Source organism: Ixodes scapularis, unplaced genomic scaffold (genome assembly GCF_016920785.2).
Source record: "Ixodes scapularis isolate PalLabHiFi unplaced genomic scaffold, ASM1692078v2 PGA_scaffold1__304_contigs__length_218370807, whole genome shotgun sequence".
Lineage (NCBI taxonomy): Eukaryota > Metazoa > Arthropoda > Arachnida > Ixodida > Ixodidae > Ixodes > Ixodes scapularis.
In genome coordinates this window covers 157,545,375-157,562,882 of record NW_024609846.1, presented here as the reverse complement: position 1 = coordinate 157,562,882, position 17,508 = coordinate 157,545,375, and the positions used below count along the sequence as shown (strand labels likewise).

Genomic DNA, 17,508 nt, shown 5'->3' with positions numbered 1-17,508 from the left:
TGCAGCTCGTTTCTTTTTTTTTTTTTTTAGTTGCTATAGTGACCGGTCATGCAAAAAATCGTGTTTTTTCGGTTATTCTCCTCTTCAGATGTCAATTTCTATGAACTTGTCATCTTTATGCTGCTGACTTACTTGCTCATAATGCTCCAGTTTCTATATTATAATAATATTTTAAAGCAATTAGTATTAGAGTAATCTGTTGCCAATATTTGTGATGAAATTCCATTACAAGTACTGCCGTAAAGAAGTAACCTGGCAATTACAAAAATACTTGAAAACGTTGCGGATTACTAATCTCTTATAACGGATTACTTCTTAAGTTTAATTTCAAAGTACTGGTCTTTTATCTTGCATTAATAACTTCTTATCAAGCTTTGAATTTGTGACCAGACTTAATTAGCAAACCGTAGGCTGACGAGTTTTAGCTTGATCGTTTAAGTTAGAAACGAAAGTATACAATCGCAGAACCCTTAGTTTTGCAAGCGCTTTGTAACGGTGTTTCATTTCTGTATTGTTCGTATTAATATAAAACAAAGCAGGAAGATTCGGGATGGCAGCTGGAGCCTTGCAAAGAACAGAGGTCGGCATTTTAGGTCGCCCTCACTCGCCCTCACTCACCCTCACCCTCACAGCCACACTCACCTCAGCCCCTCACTCACCCTCACCCTCACAGCCACACTCACCCTCAGCCCCTCACTCACTCTCACCCTCACAGCTACACTCACCCTCAGCCCTTCACTCACCCTCACTGAACGTCACGGCCCTCACGTCTTTCAAGCACTCACCGCCCTCACACACTCACGATCCTCAAAGCCCTCACGGCCCTCACGCCCTGACACTCCTCACGGTCCTCACTCACCTTCACACTCACGAATTTTCGAGGTTCAGAAACTCGCTCAACCTCACCTCACCTGTGAAGATGAGGGTGAGTGAGGGCCCTCATGAGTGAGGTTTACCGAGGTATGGCAAAGAGACAAAAGCTCCATTAAAATAAGGAAGTAGGGCCTGGGAAATGTCTTTCTAATATTGCATTACTATTTAGTACTTTAACATGCATGACTCTCGTAATTACAAAATTTCTTTTTCCACTGTGCCAATATCTGCATATAAATCGCAAGTGCACTCGCAGATTATACGCTCTGCCCATTCGGTCATGTAATATATACCAGAGTCGATTTGAATTATTGAAGACCAAATTTAACAACCAAAAACGTAAATAATAACAAAAATTAACAAAGAATAAATTAGATGATAACATTTGGAAGTCCGTGAATGGATATCTCGAAGTCAAGTATTCACACGGAGGACATCTGCCAGGAGCCCGCTGAGTTTAATATTAACTGGCCAGAGACGCAACAAAATCACTCCGGCATAATGTCGAGAACTTAAGGACGACAGAGGTGGACATTTCTCGAGGTTGCTCTTGATATGTAGTTCCAAAATAAAGTTGTGTGACACGACCTCCCGTTGCGTCGGCAAGCAGAACCGCTCCCCAAACGACCTGTCACCTACGCGCAAAGCCAAGCCAGAGAGCGCAAATCTTAATGTCTGAGGGCACAACGTTTTCCGCTCTCAATTTACGACGTAAAGCGACCAAGCCTAACATTCTCGCGTGCCTACGTGTCTTATTCAGAGCGCGCGGAGTATTCGCTCTAGCTTCTACAAGGCGACCAGGACGTGAGAGCTTCGCAACGTTCTATAAGGCTGGCGAACTACGCACTTTCTCCTTGTAAAGCAAACAACGTGCACGCCATACACAAAAAGTGTCAATAAAAAAAAAGGCCTCCCTAGTTCGGCCGGCGATACGGCGACACGCTCCAAGACTACCCAAAACAATCATCGAACGAAAGAAACGAAGTTCTTTCTTTTGTTATTTCTAAAGCTGCGAGTCACGAATCCACCTGACTTCACCGAACTGGCGTGGGGAAGGGTCATTCCGCATGCCAGGGCCAAAGCAGACGATGATACCGATGCCCCGTGAAAGAAAGACAAAATATATGTGATACTCGAATACAACCATATAAAGAACAGCTAGGATCACTTCTTTTTTTTGTGTGTGTGTGTGTGTGTTTTAAAAGAGGGCATGAAACGATTCTACCGGGCGACGAAATTTATAGGTTTACGGGCGATTCGGTCGTCGGTGTACATTTACAGGCGTATAAACGACACTGCCCTGTATAAATATACTCTAAGGATTCACTCGAGTTGAGAGTTGGACTCTCTATGTGCGTGCGTCTGTGGAAGGGAGGAATGCATGCAGCGATGTCTGGAAGTCTGACTGACTGGATTGGCTGTGATTCCTCGCTTCCTCTGGTTGTGGTGAACTTGCGCTTCAGCGGCGTACGCACGCTGCTCCCTCCGTCAGCCGGATTTGGGAGATAATCCCGACCGTGGCGGGGCTATATTTCTAGCTTTCGGCCGCGTGACAGCGGGCTTGGGAGTGCGTACGCTCCAGGGGGTCTCCCGCGTCCGTGCTCGAGGTAGGGCGCGATGTCCCTTTCGCTTGGCCAGACCTGATGCGTTTCGAAGGTGCGCTCCCCCAGTCCCCGGGACAGCTGAACAGACGCGTATCACAGCGTGCTCAATGCACTGCGTTCCATTGCAACAGCGGCTGTGTCATAAGTGACGGGCAGGGGGAACCACGGTGTCTTTGTACGAATCTGGGTCTCTGGGTCTTCGGGGCTGCATTTGTGTGACCCTCTGTCATTCCGCATTAGAAACTTTTTTCACCGGTGGACAGCGCTGGAGAGACTGAAGTGGTTCTCCGCTTTTCGCCATAGTGTCCGAAGATGGGACAGAAATAGCTGTTATTGGGCGTAGTGACACCCACTTTTTGTGCATATCGACTATTTATTTTTGTCAATCACACGCAACGCAATGTTATGGCTTTCGAAGTATGTAGGAAAAAGAACACACTGCACAGATGAGTCGAAGTATGTGCCTAAGACTAAATCGAGACAGGTACCGTTATGAGCGATGGTTCTCTTAGCATCTCAATATGTGCGCAAACCAAACTCTACGATGAGGAATGTGTAGCGGCGCCCCCCACATTGACCGTAGAAGACAAAGCCGCCTTACAGGAGCCAAGTACGCCTGCTTTGCCTAATATCGCGGCGCGGTGAACGCGCGAGCGCAGTTTGGAACGAAGTTCTTTGCCTGGGGCACGATAGCGACACCGCAAATGCAGTTAGAAAGTCCCTACGGACCCTTTTATTGTGGTGTTTACAAACATGAACTGCCGCTTGCGTCCCAAGCGACTCCCGGTACGTCGCGCCGTCTTTGCAAGACTGTCGAGCTTGCTTATGTCTCCAGTGCTAGAAAGCATACATGCTGCACGGAAGCATACGCGCTGCAAAGCGTACACACTGCACAGCCACCTCGAGGACTTAACGAAGGTCTTCGGCTGTACAATTTGAGGTCTGGTTTACGAGAATCTTGGAAAAATTTGAACAGATCTCGTGCTTCTTTGTTCTTTCGGAATTCACCTAAAGAATTGGTGGTTAAACGTTCCATTGACATTTCAAGCAGCGATGTTATGTTGTGCTTTGTCCGTTCTTTTTATGAGCCGAAACTTCTCCGGGGCGTCAGAAACTGGAGCATGGTCTGGCGGCGTTTGTCATGAAAAGGGTCTATACAGCCGATGTTAAATGTAATTAAACGTGTTATCTCGACCAAGGCTCATTTAGGCGGAGCACAACACGTGGAGTCTCTTTGTTATTTCTTACGTCATTTGGGCTGATATGCTGTCTTATCACACGACGCAGCGAAACGAAATTTAGCGTGCATTAGAATTACCTCATTCTATTTTTCAATAATAACGAGTTTCAAGGTTTGAGTATTTGTTTGTGCGGGACGAAATTTATTATCAATGCATGGTGATGCAAAGATGTATTTTTACAAGCACAAAAATAGTAAGACAGTTAAAGTAAAAAAAAAACGATTGTCAACGAGAGTTTGGTTAATGTAAGTTTTACAAAAGCATTGTCAAACCCCTTAAAGGGGCCCTGCAATCATATTTAAGCTTCAAACTTTTTTGCGGTTTCCACGTTTCTTGGGGCTCGGGCAAGTCAGCGGGCACGAATAGAGTAGCTAAATATCAGTGCGTCATATTTTAACCGGGCGACACGGAAACCTCCCCCACCTACGGGGGCGACCCGCGATACCGAAAGCGCGCGAAATGTGACGTCTTTGGTTCTGGGCTTATTGCTGGTCAGAGCCGCTAAAAGCTTCTTTTTAGTCGATATACAAAATATAAGTGGCACGGACCGTTTCAATAATTTATAAAAGCAGTTTTTGTTCAGTATTTTAGATCGGACAAGAAACAAATGCAGTATATAAAGTACGGAAACAAGAAATGACCCGTCCACAAACCCGCCACCAAGCGTTGGAAAAGGCGGCGCATACTAGAAAGGTGTAGTGGGATCAGGCGCCAACAAGCAGCGAGCGTAGAAAGGTGCCGGATGTACGCGGCGGCGTTGCGGTCGTTACGGGCTCGAGGATCCGACCGGTTCGGAGCGTTCCCAAGGCCTTCGGCGAGCAGCTCTGGCTTGCGGTTTGGCCCTTTGGCGGTATGGCAGCGCGAAGTGGCTCCCGTTCTGAACTGATCTTTACCCCGTGTTTGCTGTCGTTTGTGGCCAATGAAGTGTCATGCCGAATTAGCGTTTAATCGCGCAGCAAAAGTAATGCGAGCCGCCATGACTGCCCGATTCATACAGCCTATCCAGAACATGTTTTAGTGGCGCCCTTTTGAGCCTTCAACATGGAGTGCGGCAGTCGTGAGCGCTCGCTGAGCTCACTACCCCTCTTCCATTTCACGACCACCCAAGCCAGGACCAAGGACGTCATAAAGGAGGTTATTTTTTGCTTGTTTTTGTAATTTTAATTCGCCTGTAACTTTTCAAATAAAGCGAAATTCGAGAAAAGAAAAGTTTCATTAAGTTACTACGTTCCTTGCGCTCAGGTTCGGTGCAAATTAAAAAAAAACTGTAAAAAGGTCCTTGCAGGGCCCCTTTCAGTGTCTATCTCTTGTCTGTCTTTTTTTCGCGCGCGGCGAGCCTTTTTGTCCCTGGACGCTCTGCAACGAGGACAGTGTTAAGTCGCGCTCAGACTTGAGAATAGCGACGGTCGCGCGAGCGGTTAGCGACGTGCGGCAAGCGACCCCCGACGTTCACACTGCGGGCGATCAGCTAGCCGCAGCCGACGAGTCACGCTCCGCTGCTTTCCCATTTTTGTATTTACGTGCGTCGTTTTTGCCACAAAATAAATACTCGTGGTATTGGCCTGGGACCTTCGGAACCGTACAATAGGGAGTTTTCGTAGACTGCGCTGCCCCCTCCGCTAAGCGTTCCGCAACGGAGAAGTTGCTACTGCGCCTGCGCGCCGATAGCCTTGACTGTGGAGTTTCCGCTATCGTAGCGGGTTGCGGAGGGCCTTGCGGGACGGCGAAAACGATCTACGAGAATTCCCTAATGAAAGCGCAATCGCTACACTAACGTGCACTCCCTCGAGCTTCATCCGCGGACCCTTTCGAGCCCAAAGCCACGGAATTGTTGCCAGGCCGAGTTCCTTTTCGGGCGCTCGTTCGGATAGGGGTACTGGTTGATATAAAGAAAGGGACACCCTGATCAGAGCAGATCAGAGCCGCCGCAGAAAATTCCATGGCTCAGTATACATGACCGCTACCGGCGAGTCGCTTCTTCGGAGCTATCGGGAACCACCTTCGATTCCGTCCTCCCCGCCTCCGCTCGGGTCCGCGTTTCGCTGCTTTCCCATTTTCCTTGTCTCACAGCTATATCTGCGTCGTCGTTCCCCATATGAAAAAGATTCGTTGCGTTGACCCGGGTCCTTCTGAACTGCACAAAGAAGCAAAATCGCTACATCGACGTACACTCGCTCGAGCTACCGCGTCGCAGTACGTACCTGCCATGCATGGCGAAAGTGGCACGGATTTGCTGCCAGGCCGAGTTCTTTTTTCGGGCGCTCTTTCAAATTGAGGCGGTGCTATTTATAAAGAAATGGGTGTTGTTTAATAGCGCTGACCATAGCCGCAGCCGCAGAGACCTCCGTGGCTCCGTATCCACGGCCGCTATCGCGAACTGAGGCGTTGGACGGTCATGCTGGTTGCTTCTCCCACATTAGTTTGGCTTGCCTGATGTAAAAAAATGCCAGGCGCACTTCACGTCAGTTCCGAGGCGCCGCTGATTCGTTCAGCCGCCACGCGACTCGGTAACCGTTCGCAAAAATCTGTCTGGAAACGACTGCTCCGAACCGGTTGCTTTTCTGACTTGCAACTGTCGCAAAGGTTGCCGCGCGACGGCTGCGATTTGCCAGTGTGAACGCGCCTTTTGACGTAGATGTTATGTCTGGTCTCGGTTTAAATAGCGCAGTGCATAACGACGACAATCGGGGCACACGCGGGCAACGGGATCTGAACGCGCAGACGCACTCAAGCGTCACCAGAATAAATCCTATACGTATTTGGCGCTATACCCCCCCCCCCCCCCCCCCAGCCCCTCTTTCTACTCAAATGCAACACCGTAGAATACCTGTACTCCCCGACAGCTTAAGAAACTTAGGGCAGGGCTCATTTTCGCTCTTCAGTCAATGAGATTGCTGCATTATAACCAATAAGAACGACGCAGAACGAATGGCGAAGCAAGAGAGATGCACATAAGCCCCGCCCTGAGCTTCTTTAGTTGTCGGTGACATCTAGTGTCTACTGGAGACGGGAGGTACAGGACGGGAGGCAAGCTGCAGGTTTCACGTGACTGACCCTCGTACTCCCGATCCGGCTGTATATATACTGGTAACGACGTCATGCTTGGCTTTGGCACCTCACGAACGAACGGCTGGAAGAAGTGGACGGCGGCTTTATGAGAATTGATGCCAGGATTAAGTTGGAAGATTACAGCACGAAAAGTGTACGGGGATTAAATGACGAAACGACGCCAGAAACACGGCTTATGCGCGTATAACTGATCATCCGGATGTTATAGGTTGGAACAAACGAGAAGGTACCGAACATTATTTTGTTCGTATTACCGACTAGAATTCATCTCTGGTTCAGCTCTGTTATGCGCGAAATGTTCGGAATTTGGTAGTAAGAAACAAAGCCCTCCTTTCTCTTTGCCGAGTTCTGGAATTCTGTATCATTCGGCTGTGTATGCCTTCTTCACTGAATGTTCAAGCGGCTGCCAGCAAAACGTTTGAGCTCTTGGCAGAATCCATAAGCTCTCTAACTTTTTTTTGCAACAATAAACTATTATGGATTATTGTAGTCTGTCTGTCAAATTAGTTGAACCCCCAGCTGCTACTCCCCCCCCCCCCCCCCCCCTCCCCCAGATTCCGAAACTCGTTCTCTCAATAGCATAATCAACGATTGTGCTTTTTAAGTCTCAACATTTATTTCATCGTTACCATGCAGTTCTTATACTTTATCCTAAAGTTGACTCTTCTAATAGCCACTTTACGTACTTACGTCCACACGTGGTGGCGACCGGTTATAGCCACGACCAGGCACGTAGCCAGGGGGAGGGCCCATAGGGTCCTCCCTCCCCCCCCCCCCCCTCCCCCCGAAATCTTTTATTTTGCTGGGACCTTCTCTTCCCCTCCCCCTCAGTCAGCATTTTGTCATGAGCGGCCCCCCCCCCCCCCCGAAACAAAATCCTGGCTACGTGCCTGGCCACGGGTTGCCATGCAGTGTAGCATCATACAACCTTGCCAAGAACTAGATTCATCTCAATTTAAGTATATTGAATAAATGTACAAGAAACTTGTCCGCATCGTATCGAAGATCAATTAAATGTCTCGAGAGATTCCTGGTTCCTAAGCTGAGCCTCCGGTTCCTCTGCAGACGGATGTTTCCTGCGTACAAGGTCAGGGTGACGGGTCTGGACAAGAAGGCCAAGTACATCATGCTGATGGACATCGTAGCGGCCGACGACTGCCGCTACAAGTTCCAGAACCGCCGCTGGGTGGTGGCGGGCAAGGCGGATCCCGAGATGCCCAAGCGCATGTACATCCACCCGGACTCGCCGTCGACCGGAGAGCAGTGGATGCAGAAAGTGGTGTCCTTCCACAAGCTCAAGCTCACCAACAACATATCCGACAAGCATGGCTTTGTGAGTAAATGCTTCTTCACAGCCCCTTCACCACCTACATATCTGCATGTGTTAATCATGCCGCTGCGTTGAGTACTCGACCACTCAGCACCAAGAGTGAGGAACTGATTAACTTATCAGTATGCGTTACTTAATTAAGTATAATCAAATTTTAGTCACAATGATATGATTATTGGGGACGGTGTTCTTACTTTATGCTTATGTTTTATACTTTAACTTCAGGGTACGACCGTAGTTGCTAAATATAAGTTGCTAATGCGAGTTTTTTTTTTTTTTCATGGCTGTGAGCAATAAATAACTGCTCTATAAATAAAGATAAAAAAAAATTATGAAATGTTGCTTTGATTTTGTCGTTGACTAAAATTAATTACATAATCTCTAGAAAATAAAAAAAAAACTCTATTTGCTTAATGGTCTAACGAAAAATTCATAAACTTCATCAGAGTGTTGAACTCGGCGAGTTGGTAATCGTTTAACATAGTGGGATTAATAGTGACCGGAAACGAAAACCACGAAAGGAACACCCTAAACTAACAATAAAACTAATCCAGAAAGTAAGTTGTATCTAATATACTGAAACCTCAACGCTCCTTGTAATCCTGTTCCACTTAGCTTCGGTCACCGGCCTCTCGCATTTTTTCGCGTTGCGCCGCGGAATGAACGCATCATGGTGTGTTGCGATCGGTGGTTAACGCCAGGCTGGGTGAGAAATACACTGAAGCGGCAGTCTTGGGCTCAGGCCAATAAAATCACACACCGTAGATTGGTAAATAAAAAGGAAGCTATTACAGATCCTATCAAAATACGGTGATGCTTATCCAATAGGAATGCGTAGGCTGATGGCCCCTTAGCCAAGTAAATAAACCAACTCTAATGAGAAATAAGCCTCAGTGGGGGTCGCCGAACCAATATAAGCGTGTACACTAATGCTTCGATCCCAGTATGGATGGTCCGCATAAATCGAGTTCTTAATGAATCGCGCTAGCATTCAAAAATGACCGAAGGTGGTGGATGCTTTTACTAAAATTGTGGGAAGATTGGCACACTTAAGCAAATCAGAAATATTTTTTTTAATATTTGGTTTGTACATTTAAATAATATTTCGTGTAAGTGTGTCGCTCTTTGGGGCCAAAAAAAGTGAGGAATAGGTAAGCCAATTGTATTCTCTTTCCATTTCCCCGTTTGTTTAGTCGTAATACACGCCAGAATAGCCCAGAACGTTTTTTGTTTTTTTTTATGATTTTGAGACAAAAGGTTTCGCGATAATTTTTTCATTGACAAACCCAGTTTTCATTTTCTATCTTTTGACTCCAGAGGTTTCATGTATTCATACTCTTAAATGAAAAATGCACCACCTACGGGCACCTCTACAGTAAATCCCAGCGCGATGCGTTAAAGGCCGACTTACACCTCGCGCTTTCCCCTTTTGCCTGCCTCCTCCTTTCCTGTATCCTCTCCACTTTTTACCTCGTCCTACCTTAGCTCTCCTCGCAGTTTAGAAGAGAAGAGAGATAAAATGATTATCTTCCCTGCAGAAAACCGCAAGTTCTACGTGGGCCTTTAGTACACCGATTTTAGCGGACCGTCCAAAGTGAGATTGAATAGTTAGTGTACACGCGGTACAAAACGTTTACATTCTTCATTCTAAAAAGAAAACGGCTGTGTGTTTACTTTCCTGCAGAACACAGAAACAAGAGCCAGCTAATCGCTACAAACAGCGAATGGATCCGAAGGAATGGCAAAGTCAGAATACATATGAACCTGAAAGATGCGATGTGCGCATGAACGATGATCGTTCGCGTGCTCATTGTCCACGCGGAAACCGCCTTTTTCATACGTAATACACACCCTTTTCAAAACTCCATGGAGCAACATATATGTGGCCGCCATCGCTATGGCATCAACTAAGCGTGCGACTGGATCCGAATCCCCGCCGAGTGCTCACGCATCCCTCGTGTCCTTTAAACGTGTTCGTCAGAGCAGCTGCCCAAACAACGGCGAATTCGAATCATGGCCGCTGCAGCCACTTCATGACTCGCACTCTTGAAAAGGATCCACTTTTGCATTCTGAACTTCATTATTCGCTGCAATCTCTCCGTTGTTGGAAGTGACTGGCAGCTTCCGTGCTGTACAGGAAAGAGAACTGACAGTCACTTTGGGAGGGTGGCATGGTAAGGGCGCTAAACCGTATAGGATTTTCTTTAAAAAATATTATACTGCCTCACAGTGCGCCTACAACGCTAATCGGAACATTTTATACAATATCTTGACCATTAATGTGTGTACTGTGCTTCAACAGCGTTTGCTATACGGAATTGTTACGCACTTCGGCTCTTTCGTCGCGCGTTGCGGACAATCACGTGACAACAACGTATACCTCCGGAGTGCACTCCGCTGTCACGTGCTTCGCTTCACCGACCTGATTGGTTCGCGGGTTGACGTATGTTCGTTCTTTGCTTATATAGCCTGCGTTTCTTGAGCTGCTAGCGACACCAATTCAACTTTTTGACGTCACGCCACTGGTTAGCGTCAATTGAGCAACATTCTGTCGAAGGAGATTGGCGAATTAAGAGGATACAAACACGTTTAGACATTAAAAGAAAGTAGCCATGCGCTGCGACATTAGGTATGACGTTTTCATGTCCAGTGTCAGCGCAGCTTTTTTTTTTTAGGTCTGTACATATTTTTAGTCTCGTCATACCTTAGTCCCATCCAGAAATTGCAGCAATAAAACTCTTAGTTTTTTTCTCAAAAAGGCGCGCAGTTTACTAGCTGCTTTGCAAATCGAGCCCGCCATTTTTCGAGCCCGTATACTCCGTCAACGTATAAAGGACCCCAGAGGGTTACGTCAGCCTCGCTCTTGAACTCGGCACATCTCGCGTGAAAAACGTGTATTACGTCGGCGTTCGGCGAGACTTCGTATCCAATCACACGCTTCGCGTTCCCAACAAATGGCGACCGCTAGTGTTGCTTGGTGGGCTTTTGGAAAGAGTGTATTGGCTCTTCCGAGTGCTTTTCGGAATAGTAGATGCGACATACTTTTAAAAGTGATAAATATTAACGCTGAGACGGCAATTTTTTTTTTTTTATGAGAATAGAGAAAGGTTTTTTTACGCGCAAAGGCACCACTCATCATTGCGCAGCCGCTGTCAAAGGAACGCGTAAGTTTCTATGGTAAAAATAAAAAAATAAAGGGAAACGAAAATCATTAGGGCGATTACATTTGTGTGGCCAGTCCAGCTCCGTTCATTCCGCGAGGATGCAATTGGTGCGGTCCCGGGATTGGGGGGGAGACAGACATCGTGGCAGCGGACCATTAATAACGAAACCACCGGCGTCGGTCGTCAAAAGCGGAATTCATTAGAGAGGGGGCCACACCGCTGCAGCTTCGTATTTGAGCAGCCGACCGCGAGTGTCGGCAGCTGCGTCCGCTCGCTGTGGCTCGATCATTTGTGCGACGCTAACGTAATAATTTGTGGACTCGGAGAAGTTGCTGCCCACCACCGGTGACCACAACGTGTTGTCTTTTTTTTATTGTTTGTTCTAATCGCGTTTTTGTGCCAATTCGATGGTCACCGAGCTTAAAGTCGTAGTTACGCTGGTCATACGTCATTACAAATACAGACTGCGGACAATACTTGAGGTGTTTTTTTTTTTATGAGAAAGCATTAACTGTCTTATGGAGGAAACCGGTGTTATCAGCTTTTGAAGACGCACCGAACGGCACCTAACCTCCCCTGTCCCAATGGAGCGAAACCTGTCGTCAGTGGCAGCGAGTTCATAGATAGGCTCCTATTGGCTGGCGCGCGTCATAGTTTCAAGGAACGAGGCTCGCATTGGCTCTCGCGTGGCGTAGTTCCAAGGAACGCCACCAGAGGAGCCCTCTCAAGGACGGCGCAGCAGACCGGCCGCCGAGCACGGGCAGACTCCGGAGTGGCTGCACGGCCGTGCTCAGCGCGGCGCGGCCACTTCACGAGAGGGCGCGCTCGGCCGTCGGCCGCAACCTCGGCAGTAGCGAAACGTGGCCGGCCACGAAAGAACGCCGCAGACGAACTAAGGGAGCGGAAGAACCACATTCATGCTTTCGAAATCACAACTCATAGGACGTGCTTAGGTGTACTCGGAATTTTTGTTTCTTTTATGACCCTCGACATTGGTCATACAAGCATAGTAGACGTGTGCGAGCAAGCATGCGCTTTGAACATGCTTGAGGCGTAGCGCAGATCATTAGGAACTTTTTAGCAAACCGTTACCGTGTTCCGCGTGCCGCACTGTGCTGGAGCCTTTGAGGCACGCTTTTAAGCGCGCGTCCGGAGCGATACCGTGACCGTGCGGGGAGCGCGCGCTTAAAAGCCAATGCTTCAAGGGCTCCAGTAAAGCGCGGTACGCGAAACACGGTAACGGTTTGCTAAAGAAAGTTCATATTATTGCATACGTGTCTTCAGCAAACACCGTGACGTTTGTATGACGTATGAGCATTGTGACTCCGCCTTAAAGCTTATCTCTGGCGTTTAGCGATTAGTGATATTGGTTGCTTGGTAGACTGCAACTGGCGCAATAATGACAAGTTTATTTGGCTCGCGAAAAAAAACGCGAAAAAAAACCCTGTAGATTGTTGTTACATTAGTTTAAGAAATCTGGAATCTGGACTTTTCCGCAGCACACTTTGGAAAGACAAAAGACAATCGCTGCAATTTAAGCAAGAAGCTCGGTGATTGTCGTGGCCAATTACGAGTCTAAACTAAAAAAAAAAAAAAAAAAGAAAGCCAGTTCTTTTTTTTTTTTTTTTTGTGACTCTGTCTGAGCACGGGGAAGCGTTATGTTTGATGACAGCGTGCACATTATTTATTTTAGTGTGTATACATATTTTCAGACCCATATATCGCCGAGCTCTCCTCTTCAACGGCAGCGTTTGGCTCACCTATAAACAAAACTTGTAATTACAGACAAAAATTTTCAATTTTTAGATCAAGTGTGACACTGCAGAACAAATTTGATTTTGTAGACATAGCTTAAAACCCTTTATCTTGCTACTTGTTTTGTGCGTGATTTTCTGACCGCAAAAAAAGCTTCCGACGTACCGTTACCCCCGTGGGCAACTACTGCAAAGCCAACGCAATCACTTCTTTGTTTTGAACCCTCTGTAATTATTCGACTATGTACTGTGGGGCTGGAAGAACTTTTTCTTGTGAGGATCAAGATCAGGAATTCTTGATAAAAACGTCCTTCTCACCGGCCCGGTACCGCAACATAGCCGAAATAGAAAGGGCTGCAAGTAGACGAGGCATTTTGACCATTTTTGGATGTTAACTTTTGGCGGAAGAGAGGGTATATGTTCCGAGTGTTTGTCGGCAATTTTAAGAGCAAATACTGGACGCCGATAGGCTGTTTAGTATGTACCAGTTTCTATTTTCTTTTTTGCAAGACTTTTCTAGTTGTGGCGTATTTGTGAGTCTCATATGATTCGTTCAACAAAACAAATGAGGAATGTAGTGTAAATATTTCCAATGAAGTATCCGGGTTTCAATTTCGCAAGCTTAGATTCTCAATATTTTTTGTTAAGTAATTTATTTATTTCATTACTTCATCGGCCCGGAGGCATTACAAAAGGAAGGGAAGAATCAAAAACAAATGGTAGTATATAAGCCGGTACAAAATGCACTAAAAACAAGAGCGGTCAATAAAACAATGTATCGGCTAATTTTCTGTCTTGCTTTTGTCACGGCGCTCAACTCTGAAAGTGCACTTTTATACGATTATAGAACCACTTTATATCAAGGTCTTACGTTTTCCTAGATCACCGCAGTAATAAAATTGTCGAGCTCATTAAATCATAAAGTTTAAACCCTCGGCGGCCTTTCCGCACGTCGTACCGCGCCGGTTGGCGAGGCTATTTGGCAGGCTGAATAAATCTGCAGGGCTTCTTCTTGTCCCACTGGCAGACGATCCTGAACTCGATGCACAAGTACCAGCCCCGGTTCCACCTGGTGCGCGCCAACGACATCCTCAAGCTTCCCTACAGCACCTTCAGGACGTACGTCTTCAAGGAGACGGAGTTCATCGCCGTCACCGCCTACCAAAACGAGAAGGTGAGCTCGGGCCGTCCCTGTAAGATCACGACGAGAGAGATGCGTGGATGTTTTAATGACATATACTGCACTCTAAAGCGCCGTTCACACACTTGCAACCGAGTAGGACCAAGAGAGACAAAACCGGTTTTTGAGCCTCTTGCGACAGCGGAGGACCGGATGCGCTGCTGCGGAGCAGGTCCTCCGCCATGGCAAGAGGCTTAAAAATCGGTCGTGTCTCCCTTGGTCCTACTAGATTGCAAGTGCGTGCTACCTTCCCCGCAAACAATCGGGGTGTGCCAATTGCTAGAATCTGCGAAGAGAGTTCGGCGAATGACCTGGCTGAAAATCTGTTCAGACAGAAAAAAGAGAAAAAAAATGAGTCGTGGTGCGACGGCAAACCGTATGCGGATTTGGCTGTGTCTTGCCCTGATGCGCTAGTTTCCCCGAGCATTCCGAAATGGGGGAAAAACCGCGCCTTGTGCATTCACCAAAGGCGAAATTCGTCAAGCGCGATTCTTTTTGGCCGGGACAGCAGCCAGGAGTGGTGGCATTATAACGGTAACTCAATTTTTGCTTCGACTTACCATTATAATGAAAATATGCCGCTAAACCTATCGCTATAAATTGCTACAGTTTCACTGCTAAAGTTTTACCCATGAAGATATTTATTTTGCTCTGACTATAGCACAATATCTCTAGATAATCTTAACACACGTGCACCTTCGCAACACGTATTTTCCACTTTGAATGAACGAAAGAGAAGAAGAATTTTTAGATGAGGTTTACTTGTTCACGAAACCAAACCTATATACATACACACACACATTAAAGATATTGGAAAAAATTATTCCCCCATACCTGTCGCTTAATCGCATCAAATCACTTTATTAATTTATGATCAGAGAGTTGACGTCAGGGGGGCAGACCAAATACATGTGAAAAGGTACGTATGCGCCTCCCGTAAAAATAATTGAAAATAAATAATTTTTGCCGAAAAATACATTGTATTTTTTATCATTTTGAATAAAAAAATATAAACAGCACTTGTTCTTTTAACTTTTTTGTTATATAATTGAATACGCGATGCAAAATGATCATTTTGTAAAGTTAATATCTTCAGAAAAAACGGGAAACCCATAGCAATAATTAGGATTCCGTGTTTTCGGAGTTTTTTTTTCACCGTAAATTCGGAGTTTATAGAAGTTTATTTGTGTTTGATTCCAAACTCTCCTATATTCAGAGCTTAATTTCGCAGTGTTTCTTATGAAAAAAAAATAATATCCGGGTGTATACGTATGCTAGATAAGGAAAAATAAAACGCGCTTATATCAAATATTTCTTCAGCTGGGTTTGGTGTTGGTGCCATTGCCATTGTCAATACTCATTTGTTCCACGGTAAAAGTTGCACACATCTGTGGCTCGGATAAACGTCGATATCTTAAAAATAAACTCGTGGAGGTAGTCGCTGGCAGCACCATATTATGTAATCCCCTCCTATCTCATGCTACCCCCGCGGCCGCACGAGGTGGAGGGGTAACGGGTGGAATAGGAAAGTTTCAACTGCCCCTCTTCCAATTTTATGCAATCTTTGTGATCCATAGCTTTAGCCGTTACAAAAGCACAACCTCTCTTCCTCTTAAAACACAAATAGTATGGCCCAAACTGGAAACCAACACAGGGGCTTTTGTCGTGACCCGAATGCACAATGACATGTCGTTCTGAACCTTGACGAGATGATCGGTGAGACCCCTTTTGTCAATGAACGGAGATTTGAAAGATAACTGTGGTCGCATTTTCCCGAGACCATTGACGCTGTGGACTGATCAATCTTAATTATAAAATACCGTATTTATTTCATTTATTGGAAGGGGGGGAGGGGGGGAAAGGGGGGGGGGGGGGCATTGGCACATCAAATTTCGGAGTTTATCGGATACATCCGAATTGACCAAAACCTTATCGGTGGGTGTCTTTCGGAGTTTTTCGGATTTATTCGAAAACACGGGGCCCTAGCAATAATTAATCGCTAATTATCTCAATATTAATTTATCTACGAATGAAACAATTTTGTCGGAATAAATCTAACAAATAATCTTTTACGGACACCCGAAAAAAGAAAGAAGTGCGTTAGCGACGCTACTTTTGAATATTCGAGTTTATATTTCTTTTAATAAATTAAACATCGTCTTGACGTTACTCAAGATGGTCAACGCGGCACCGGAGACTAGTATCAAGCAACGCAATCTTGACAGACACCAGCAATTTCTTTTTTAAATTGCCAGTACGCTTAACGATGTATGCTTGAGAAAAACTAGCATTAGTGTATACCTGTTAGATTTCAAGTGAGAAAATAGCTTTCGAAACATACTAACGCAGGAAGTGAACAAAATTTTTGTACCTATAACAATATTAAAAAAAAAAAGAAGAAAAAAAAAAGACGGAGCCGTGACAGTTAGGGCTGAGCTCCCATGCTCCAAACCAGGGTGTAAGATAGACAGGTGGGGAAACGAGCGCCGAATGAGCGACCTGATTGTGTACCCCTCGGTTTTCTCTTTTTTCTGTGGCGCCGTCTATGTGGAACACCGCGAACTCTCACTCCGGGTAGGCGACCGGTGGCGACCAACTAAACTGTCGAAGATTATTTCTCGTGGATTTTCAATGAAGGACTGTCGTGCTCTCGGTTTATTTTGCGCACTCTCGCATAAATTTCCATGCAAATCCGAATCCGATTTTTTTCCTCTCGCCGCAGCGCCATCTGTCGCAAATCGGGGGCAAGCAGACGAGTACACAATCCGATCACGGCGCTGCGGCAGGCTTCTATGGGCCGTTTCCCCACCTGCCTATCTTACACCCTGCTCCAAACTCAACTGCACTCGGAGAAGCCACCCAGACAAGAGTGCTTGCAATTACACCGACTGCTTGTTTCCGCCACAGATTGCGGCGAGCAGCCCGCGAGAGAACAGACTCCGCGGCTGCCGCCTATCGGATGTAGGCCTAAATTGGAGCCAGCAATACTCCGTTCCACCTTACGATGGACAGAAGAGGATGCTACGTGCCATTCCCACCAATCCAGCACTCCGAGCAAATCACGTGACTGTGCTCCCCACGCGTCGCCGCGTCTCTCCCGAAAATCACGTAACATTCACACGCGGCACTGGATTGGCCGCAGTGGCTCGTAAACAGCGAGCGGTTCATCGTATACAGGTGAAACGGAGTAGAGCCGCGGGTCGGCCGGGCTCTTCAGGCGCGCTTGGTCACCGAGAGATGACCGACCGCCGACTTGTTTCCAGGGGATTCTTTGTCGACTTCACGCCGCTGCC

At 46.5% G+C, this 17,508-nt stretch overlaps 1 protein-coding gene across 3 annotated transcripts in view; it reads left to right on the top strand.

The window, feature by feature from the left end:
- The window catches only part of LOC8030981 (T-box protein 2-like), a 154,460-nt gene that overhangs the window by 80,406 nt on the left and 56,546 nt on the right, over window positions 1–17,508 (top strand). For 2 of the 3 annotated variants that reach the window (XM_040220593.3, XM_040220596.3), the window contains exons 2-3: window positions 7,853–8,120; window positions 14,039–14,209. In XM_040220593.3, the coding sequence (XP_040076527.2) occupies window positions 7,853–8,120; window positions 14,039–14,209 (439 nt within the window). The remainder of the gene's footprint in view (window positions 1–7,852; window positions 8,121–14,038; window positions 14,210–17,508) is intronic. The other variant, XM_040220595.3, reaches the window with a different exon arrangement.